The 10,048-nt window shown below is 49.8% G+C and overlaps 1 protein-coding gene across 2 annotated transcripts; it reads left to right on the top strand.

Moving 5' to 3' along the window:
* Positions 1 to 1,150: 1,150 nt before the first annotated feature.
* SDE2 (SDE2 telomere maintenance homolog) lies at positions 1,151 to 9,528 on the top strand. 2 transcript variants are annotated; one of them, XM_036354972.1, is made up of 7 exons: positions 1,151 to 1,317; positions 3,159 to 3,276; positions 4,254 to 4,365; positions 5,117 to 5,286; positions 6,851 to 6,965; positions 8,002 to 8,503; positions 9,073 to 9,528. In XM_036354972.1, the coding sequence occupies exons 1-7, from the start codon at positions 1,198 to 1,200 to the stop codon at positions 9,292 to 9,294; spliced, it is 1,359 nt and encodes a 452-aa protein (XP_036210865.1). In that variant the 5' UTR covers positions 1,151 to 1,197; the 3' UTR covers positions 9,295 to 9,528. The 2 variants fall into 2 exon arrangements, with proteins under 2 accessions (XP_036210865.1, XP_036210866.1); XM_036354973.1 differs by lacking the exon at positions 3,159 to 3,276 and having other exon boundaries at positions 1,183 to 1,317.
* The last annotated feature ends 520 nt before the right edge of the window (positions 9,529 to 10,048 follow it).

The following is a 10,048-nucleotide window of genomic DNA, read 5'->3' on the forward strand; positions in this document are numbered from 1 at the left end:
CACAGTGAGGCCCTTTCTCTCCCATGCTCCTTCCTGTGTTCAGTGCAATAAAGACAACAGACTCTCTAACTTCACAGGCCTCTGAATTCTATTTCTGCACGTGCCGCCGCCATGAAGGATTTCTCAGTTTCTTTGTTGCTTTCCCCTTGGCACCCAGTTTCCTTTGGCCAAGTATCTTAGCAGAGCATTCGCGTCTGCGGGCCAGGCCATTTGTGTTCAGCGGGCACAGATGCCTCCCGATCGCCCTCCTATCTTCACTCCAGTGTTTTTTTTTAATTGCTCACGATTTTAGAAACACCCTAACCTCGGCATATTAAATATTAAGGGACTCCAGATTCCCAGAGCCTTCACGTTACGCCGTGCAGAGCTGCGCGGATGCGTTTCCATGGTGCCGGGTAAACGTTACGGCGGGGTTTTGCGAGCATCGTTGCCGGAAGCGCCTCTCCCGCCACTGCCTGGCACGGGGGCGGGGGGGGGGGCCCTCGCTGTGAAATATTTTGGAAACAGAGCCGAAGCGGCGATAACGCAGAGCGCGAACAGGCGGAAATAAGAATAAACGGAGCGAGGCTGGCAGACAGCGAGGGGCTGGCAGCTTCTGCATAGGAAGAGGAGGCGTGGTCAGCCGGGAGGGCAAACCACGCGGGGGCCGTTGTTTAGAGACCTCCGGAGGTCGTTTCCTTCCCCCGCCCTCGGGTAGGGGGAGCTCCCCGGGGCCGAGGAAGCAGCCCCCCCAAAACCGTTTCCGGGACCGCAGCCTCTCCCCTCCCGCCCCAGGAGCAGCGCCTCCCCAGGCCACGCTTCCCCGCGACCCAAAAATAACCGCACAGATGTGAGGACCAGGGCCAAGGCCCGCGCTCGGGGCGGTGCTCCGTTACGGCCTTATCGCTGACAGCCAGCGCCTGGAAACCTAACCCCGCGCCAGCCTTTTATACCGGGTCCCTGGAGCCCCGCCCTAGCAACCGCCCCTAGCAACGCCTCGCCCGGGCGCTATCGGCCTCCGCCAGGCTCTTCCTGTTCCCCTCCCGCTGCCAGCTGGGCTCGGCGGCCGGGGATCACGTGACCTGCCCCAGGGGAGGGGCGGAGCGAGCGGAAGACCTGAGGGGCGGGGCGCCGGGCGGCTAGAGGACGTCATCAAGAGGCGCCCGGGCCAGTTGCGTCGCAAGGCCCGGGGAGCCTTTGCTTCCGGGACTGGGTGAAATGGCGGAGGCGGTGGCGCTGGTGTGGATTCGCGGCCCCGGCGTTGGGTGCAGGGCGGTGCGGGATGTCTCGGCCGCGTGCTCGGTCCAAGACCTTATCCACCGCCATTGCCAAGACCAGGTGAGGCTCGCGGTTCCCGGAAGGAGGGGGAAGGAGCCGGACAGGGGAGCGGGTGGGAGGCGAGAGGGTCTGGCTGGAGCAGTGGTTCTCAACCTTCCTAATGCCGCGACCCTTTAATAAGTTCCTCATGTTGTGGTGACCCCCCCAACCATAACATTATTTTCGTTGCTACTTCATAACTGTAATGTTGCTACTGTTATGAATCGTAATGTAAATATCTCATATGCAGGATGTACTTTGATTGTTCGCGACCCACAGGTTGAGAACCGCTGGTGGGGTGTTGGTTCTTTGGGGCTTTCGGTTTTTTAAGGCTGAGGGTTCCTCAGTTTTAAGGTGCTTCAAGCTGATGCTGAGGCCTCCCTTTGCTTTTTGTGGTGGTGGTGGTGCTGTTGTCACCGCACAGAAAAGGGGAAAACTCCGCTCACGACGCCTAGTCAATCCCTCAGTCCGGACTAACGGGAAACACTTTGGGATTCCGTATTTTCATTCCTAAATGGGGCATTTGGACCGGATGACTTTTTTTTAAAATATATTTTATTGAATTTTTACAGAGAGGAGGGAGAAGGATAGAGAGTTAGAAACATCGTTGAGAGAGAAACATCGATCAGCTGCCTCCTGCACATCCCCTACCAGGCATGTGCCTGCAACCAAGGTACATGCCCTTGACCGGAATCGAACCTGGGACCTTTCAGTCCGCAGGCCGACGCTCTATCCATCCACTGAGCCAAACCGGTTAGGGCATGGACCGGATGACTTTTGAGGCTCATTTTGCTACATTCATTCTGTGATTGTTGGATATAGTCACATTCTGTCCACAGATCAAACATTCCAATGAACAAACAACCTAGAGGGGAAGTATTTCCTATCCGGACCCAGACCAAAGGATGGTCGGGGAGGGGAATGGATTCACCTGGTTACTCACAGGTTGGGACAGCCAAACACACGTGTCTGTTGAGGGTATGGATTCTTGGGTTCTTAGGGCCCGTCATTTAAAAAAAAAATTGATTTCAGAGAGGAAGGGAGAGGGGTGAGGGGGAACACTTCTCTATCGTCTTAAGTTTACAGCATCAAACACTGGCTCGGAAAGACTTACAGTTTTTAGAATTTCCTTTCGTCACTTGCTCTGAGAACACACAGAGTGGCTCTGGGGGCGCGTGGGCTTCTGCCGTGATTGGCTGTAATTCAGAGGGATGCCAGCAGGACAGACAAGCGCTGGCTGCCAGTTGGCCCTGAAACCGCTGAAGCTTATATGTCTCCTTCCTTCCGCTCTTCTTGTCCTTTTACCTACACTTTGAGGGGTGCACATTTTCACTTTTACACTTGGGGGCCTCTCGTGATTTTATTTTCACCCAAAAGACAAAAGCTTCTTCTTTATGTCGTGATTAGGTATCAGGAAAAAAATTGTATGCAGAATACATCATATGAAGTGATTTTTTTTCTTTTACTGGTTTTATTTATTTATTTTTCATGTTCAATTAAACAAGTATTAATTGAACACACTGCCTGCTTCTCACTGGAGTGGTAAAAAGACAATAAGCTAAGACCCTTCCTGCAAAGAACTTGTATTGTCTCGTGAACAGCATTTTTAAAAAAAATATATTTTATTGATTTTCCACAGAGAGGAAGGGAGAGGGATAGAGAGTTAGAAACATCGATGAGAGAGAAACATCGATCAGCTGCCTCCTGCACATCTCCTACTGGGGATGTGCCTGCAACCCAGGTACATGCCCTTGACTGGAATCGAACCTGGGACCCTTCAGTCCGCAGGCTGACACTCTATCCGCTGAGTCAAACCGGTTTCGGCAATGAACAGCATTTTTAACAGCCCCGTTTGTCTCCAGGGCGTCCCCGTGGAATGCTTCTTCGTGAAATGCAACGGCGCGCTGGCTGACGCCGGCGACACAGTGCAGCATGGAGCTGTTTATAGTTTGGAGCCCAGACTTCGTGGTGGAAAAGGAGGTAGGACGTGAATGTCGCCTGCTTGACGAGCTGTGTCACCTCTGCAGATGCCTTAAATGAAGAGACTCCTTGGTCCCTATGCGTGCCAGCCTTACGTTCTGCCTTATGAAATCCTTTACTTCCCTGGTTTCGAATGTCTTCTCTGTTGCTTTTTTTGAGGGAGATGCTGTGTGATATAGTTCCCACCTTCTCCGGCCCGGTAGCTCCTAGGCAACCGAGGTGCTGAAGCTCTCGGGAAGATGGACAGAGGGAGATGGCCCTTCTTCTGTCCAATCTGCTGAAGAAAGCGTGTAAAACATCCAAATCCGCTTTTAGGAAGATTTGGTCTCATTACTGTATTTCCAAGGGAGGTCTTAAGTCACTTTATAAATAAATACAACTGCTTATGTGTTGGGGGAGATTAAGGTCCTGGTGGTATTAACACATCTAAGAAAAGAGAAGAAACTAGATGAGCAAAAACTAAATATACACAGTTCTTAGTCTTTCTCCTGATGCACTAAGATGCAATCCCTAAGCTTTCTCAAAATCTACCATGATTTTTAGAGCGGACATCTCATTATAATCATCCTGCTGTGGAATTGTGTCGGTAAGAATGAAGTGTGTGCTATCAGCCAGTGACACCTTCAAATTGCCTTTCCTTTTACACTCACTATAAAATCTCACCCGATGCTTTTTAAAGTTCCTCATCTGGGAATCTTGTGTTTTTTTGGCATTGGGTACAGGCCTTTACAATATCTCAGTGGTGCAGGTGCAGTATTTCAGAAATAGAAGAGGACGCAGGGAAGGCATGAGGTTGAATCAAGTTCACTTTTACCTTTGTTCCCTGGGTTCGAATCTTGGTGTCCATTTCCTTTATTAAAAGAGAAAAAGAAAGCAGAGATCACCTTTGATCTTGTGCTGCATCACTGTGTCCACGAGGTCAGCACTTCCCATCCTGAATGCTCTGTGACCCGCTCTCCCCACATATCTCTGCTCAGGCTTCGGGTCTATGCTCCGAGCCCTTGGTGCGCAGATTGAGAAGACAACCAATCGAGAAGCTTGCCGGGACCTCAGTGGGAGGAGACTACGAGATGTCAATCATGAAAAAGCGTAAGAGGCCGTTTGTGTTTGTTTTTCTAAAATACATTTGTATTGATCTCAGGAAGTGAGAGGGAGAAAAAGATAGAAACATCAATGATGAGAGGGAACCACTGATCGGCTGCCTCCTGGGGGGCGAGTCCGCAACCCGGGCACGTGCCCTGACTGGGAATCGAACTGTGACCTCCTGGTTCATGGGTCGATGCTCAACCACTGAGCCACACCAGTCAGGCTGCTTTTGTTTTTTTAAAGAGAGAAACAGACTTGTCTATCAGTGGTGATGATACATGCACCATGCATATCAGAAATATAAACTTGTGTTCTGATTTATTGTTATCAGATGTTACCTTTTCCATAATTTTTTTTAAAATATATTTTATTGAATTTTTACAGAGAGGAAGGGAGAGGGATAGAGAGTTAGAAACATCGATGAGAGAGAAGCATCAAATCAGCTGCCTCCTGCACACTCCCCACTGGGGATGTGCCCGCAGCCAAGGTACATGCCCTTGACTGGAATCGAACCTGGGACCCTTCAGTCCGCAGGCCGACGCTCTATCCAGTGAGCCAAACCGGCTAGGGCACCTTTTCCATAATTTCATAGCTATCTCTAGGTCTCGGTTAAGTCCATGGCAGTATGCTGGGAGTAAGCGTGGCACACCTTCCTGAGGGGACAGCACAGTCTGAGCAAGAGTGCGTCACTTTGCTGGGGGCAGGAAATGCATAGAAGACAGCCATCCGGTGGCATCTCGCTCTCTCCCCGCAGGATGGCTGAGTGGGTGAAGCAGCAGGCTGAGCGCGAGGCTGAGAAGGAGCAGAGGCGCCTGGAACGGCTGCAGCGGAAGCTGGCGGAGCCCCGGCACTGCTTCGCCAACCCCGACTACCAGCAGCAGTGCCACGAGATGGCGGAGCGTCTGGAGGATTCCGTCCTCAAAGGTGAGGGGGGCTTCCTTGGTGTGGGCAGCAGGCGCCCTGAGGCCAGCTGTTCCTGGCTGTCCCGCTGCACGCAAAGAGGTTCTTCAGTGTTTTGGGGTCACAGACCTTTGAGAAGCTCTCTGTTGATGTTGTTAATCCTCATTCAATTATATTTTTCCATTGATTTTTTCTTTTCTTTCTCATTTTTCTTTTTTTTCCCATTGATTTTTAAAAAAATGTTTTTATTGATTTTTACAGAGAGGAAGGGAGAGGGATAGAGAGTTAGAAACATCGATGAGAGAGAAACATCGATCAGCTGCCTCCTGTACAACCCCTACTGGGGATCAAGCTTGCAACCAAGGTACATGCCCTTGACCAGAATCGAATTCGGGACCCTTCAGTCTGAGGGCCAATGCTGTATCCACTGAGCCAAACTGGCTAGGGCTCCATTGATTTTTAGAGAGTGGAAGGGAGGGGGTGAAATAGAAACATCAACTGGTTGCCTCCCGCTCGGGGCCCCAATTAGGGCCGGGATAGAGCCTGCAACCAAGTTACGTGCCCTTGACCGCAGTTGAACCCAGGACCCTTCAGTCCATGGGCCAGTGCTATACCCACTTAGCCAAATCGGCTAGGGCGGGACCTCTGAGATCTGATGAAAGCTGTGCGACCTCTCCCCTCAATATTGATCACAGTGTATCTTACAGAGAAAAAAAAGAAAAAAAGACCTCAAGCCCACATAACGCTTGGTATCCTTAATGCCTGACTCCGTGGGCCCCAGTTAAGAACAGTCTTTGTGCTTCATCGGGATAAGTTAAGTCTTTAGGAGGTGCTGAGAGCTGAACATACTTGCTTCCAGTTTTAGGTCAGACTTTTTTTTTTAGTGGTTTTTAGTGAGAATGATTGCCATGAACTTGTATTAGAATCCAGGGCATTATGCTAGGGCAATTGTGGGTACAATTGAATAAGAAGGAATCTTTCCAAAAGGTTCTGACACAACAAGGGAAAGACAAATGCATGCAAATGATTAGGCGTGGGGAGGGCGAGGCCTCACCCTGTCGGCCTCAGAGTGGACAAGTTGGTCGTTGGTGCTTTAAAATGCTGGCTCCAGGTCCAGAACGCTTCCCGCTTTACGTCGGTGTAAATTTGAGGTTAATCTTTTCACCATCTTGAGTATGACATCTTACGGAATTTAAATCTAGAGCTCTAGATGGCAGCTCTTTTTGCAATCTGGATTACTTGGAGCCTTTCATTAGACGTAGTCCGGAGAGTAGACGCCGAGCTGTTAACCCCTAGGGTGCCGGGGACCGCGCTAGCGCTGCTCCTGTCTTTCGCCAAAAGTGCCGGGAGCGCTATCAAAGCTTCGAAATGGCGTCCAGTTCTAATCTGCTTTTATTAGTGATGATGCTATTTCTTAATATGTCAGTGTAGTAAAGGCTTCCTTAAGTTTTTGAATATGTAACTTCATTTACTTGCGATTCATAATTTTTTTTCTAACCTGCTGTAAAATCAGCAAAAATGCCTTGGCAATTTTAGCATAGTTCCTAGGCTGTTGGTTGGCACTCACAGGGTTAACATTTCTGGCCAGGTATGCAGGCTTCCTCCAGCAAGGTGGTGTCAGCAGAAATGGGGGAGACTCGGAAGCGGCCTCACAAACCAGAAGCAGACGGAGGATCCGGTGCCCCGAAAAGGAAATGCTTTTGGTAAGTGAGTTTCATTTTCGTTCCAAATGGAGCTTTGAGGACTGCCGTGGGCCATGGCCTCTGTGTCTGTCTGGGATAAACACATCTCTAAGTGACGTCCGACGGCAGCTCCGGCATTTTCCCGTGTGCTTCGACCTCCAGAGTTCAGTGATTCTCACATTGTGCACACCCCTGATGGTTTCTGCTGTGAGCGCCATTCATAGAACCCCAAGGACAAGATGTTTCCGGCCATGAGAGATCACACACATTGCTTTAGACCTGAATGACTGTTTGGTGTGGAAAGGGTTAACTTCCAAGCATCCCCAGTGGAAATGCCAGAGCTGTGCTTGGCAGGTGGCTCTGGTTTTTTTCTGGGGTTTTTCAAGGTCATAATCGAGGCCTTGGGTCCCTTTGCCAGACCTCTCTTCACCACCCTGGCGCTCATGGGTCAAGAGCACAACGGGCCTTTCCTTATCCTTTGTTCTGCTAGCTCTCCCGCCCTCCCCAGCTGGTCCTTCGGTTTCCAGCTCAGTTCCCTTGGGCCATGTTCTAGATAAGTCCAAATGGATCTGGCTTCCTTGTAGGCCTGCCCTTAGGGACAGAAAGATAATCATTAACCAAAGACCATGTAACTCTGAGTCCAGCAGAGAATGTTATGTGTTCTTTCTAAAATGGGAGTGAAATGCTTTTGGGGAGAAAAGGCATTGTGTGTTTCTTCTAATCGGGTTTATTGAGGTATAATTTATATTCAGTAAAATTAACCTTTTTTCGTGGAACAGTTCTAGTAATTTAAAAAAATACAGCCATGTAACCATCACCGAAATCAAGACACAGAATCTTCCCATCACCCTAAAAATTCCCCATGTGCCCCTTTGCAGTTAATTCCCTACCCCTACCCCCCACCCCTGGCCAACTCCCATCACTGGTGCAATGTTTTAATACTGTCCATCTCAGGTTAGATATTTTTATTCAGCCAGAGTCTGATCCCTGCACAAACCGCAGCCCCTTTCAAGTGGCCACTGTACGTGGCGGTGAACCTTTCTGTGGTTTCTGACAGGCTGGGCATGGAAGGACTGGAGACGGTGGAGGGGTCCGGCTCTGACAGCTCCGATGACGACAGTGACGAAGCCCCTGGCACCTCGGGAGTGAGCTCGCCTGTGCCGAGCAGTGACAGTGCTGGAGTGGAGAGGGCAGGCGGGGTTCCCAGGAGTCCTCAGAGGGCAGGAGCACGGAGTACAGACTGTAGCTCACCCGAAGAACTTCCGAGCCCTGGGGCTGGCCCTGGGAACGGTATTTCAGACGACCTGTGTGCCCCGCTGGGGGACACATCTGCTCAGGAGCGTGTGGAAAGGAAGGCGGCCGCGGAAACAGAGGCAGCCCCGGAGGAAAAGGAGGCCGAGAGCCCAGGACCCAGGGAAGCAGCAGCAGCCGGGGCCGGACTGAGTCAGGAGAAAGAGACAGAAGTCACTGATGGGGCGCGAGCGGCCAGGGCAGCACCTGGAGAAGACGGGGAGAGCATTCCCAGCACCAAACGGGGGGACAGCCAGGCAGGAAGCACAGTAAGTAATTGGGGTCGTGTCTAAAGCCAGGTCCGTTCAGTCTCCACGGACTGTCCAGAAGGACAGTGCCCAACCACTGAGGCACACCAGTCAGGGTTCTTTCTGGTTTTTTGTGTATTTTTTTTATTTATTTTTATTTGGGGGGGGGGGGTGTCTTTTTTTTTCAAAAATGGATACACTTTCTGAACCCTCACAATCCTTTCAGTGAGTCAGTGAAATGAAGGTGCTTTTCCCATCAGCTGCTTAGTGGGTAGGCTCGTTCCATAATCACACGTGAAGGACAGGTTGATGGTGGTGACGCTGGCCCTGGCCCCCTAAAAATCCTTAGACTTTTTTTAGCTCCAGAATTTGTGTGTTTTTTTGCCACTAGGTGGTGTCCTTTCATTAATTCTATGGTTTTCACATTTTAATCTGAATTTGGATGTATATCCCAAATTATAGCATAATTGTTGTTTATTCTTTCTTAGTAATACATTCAATCGGAAGCCATGTTAAGGTAGATGGTATTTTAGATTTGATGAAAGGAGCCTGTTTTAAGTGTTTTCTCCATTGTGTTATTCTCCCCTCAGGCTGTGGGTCAGGGATCTGTGGATTTACTGGCCTTCAGCTCCGTGGCAGAAATGGAGTCGCTGGGTCTGGAGAAGCTCAAGTGCGAACTGATGGCCCGGGGGCTGAAGTGCGGGGGCACCCTCCAGGAGCGGGCCGCCCGGCTCTTCTCCGTCAGGGGCCTGGCCCAGGAGCAGATCGACCCCGCGCTGTTCGCCAGGCCCCTGAAAGGGAAGAAGAAGTGACTCCCCGAGCTGATGTCCTGTGTCCTTCCGGTCTAGCACTTACAACCCGCACAATGCTGACTCTTGGCCATTATTCCTGTTGACGCTAAAGCTGGCTTTTTCATGAGCCAGTTCTCATCGCCCGCTTTCCCGTTATGGCATTTATAGAATTAATGGGTGAAACCCTCCGAGCCTGACTCTGTGGGGAGGGTTTTTAATAACAAATTTAATTTAATAAACATATGACTATTCCGATTTCTGGTAAGTTATGTTTTCAAGGAATTTATCCATTTGACCCAAGTTGTCAGATTTGTAGGTGTCTGTAGAGGTCGCAGTGGTAACTTTCTTTTCACCTGAGGTTTTTTTGTCTTGTTTTTTTTCATCTGAGTTTTTAAATGATTTCCTGAAAGGGAGAAAGCCATACCATAATTCTTTCACAGTATTAGCAGGGTCCTCTGTTTAAGTATGGTTATCACATAGAAAACAGCAAGTCAATGAAAGGTCCTGGCAAAGCTGGAAGGTAATAGTTCTTTAAGAAGTCACGTGGCTATCCAGAGATCACAGGGCTTAAAGTCTTAGCAAAAGGAAAAACATTTTCTGTGATCCCAAATTTTGTTGAAATTGGCCACTAGATTCAGTGGGGGCAGGTGGGAGTTTGTAAGCGTGAGTGAAATACATACGCTCAACATTTGGCCTAATCTTTCCGAGGGTGGTACAAACTGCATTTGACCTTAGATGCCTGGAAAAGGCTCAAGTTGCAAGAAGAACTGTATTT

The sequence above is a fragment of the Myotis myotis genome, unplaced genomic scaffold (assembly GCF_014108235.1).
Source record: "Myotis myotis isolate mMyoMyo1 unplaced genomic scaffold, mMyoMyo1.p scaffold_m19_p_21, whole genome shotgun sequence".
NCBI lineage: Eukaryota > Metazoa > Chordata > Mammalia > Chiroptera > Vespertilionidae > Myotis > Myotis myotis.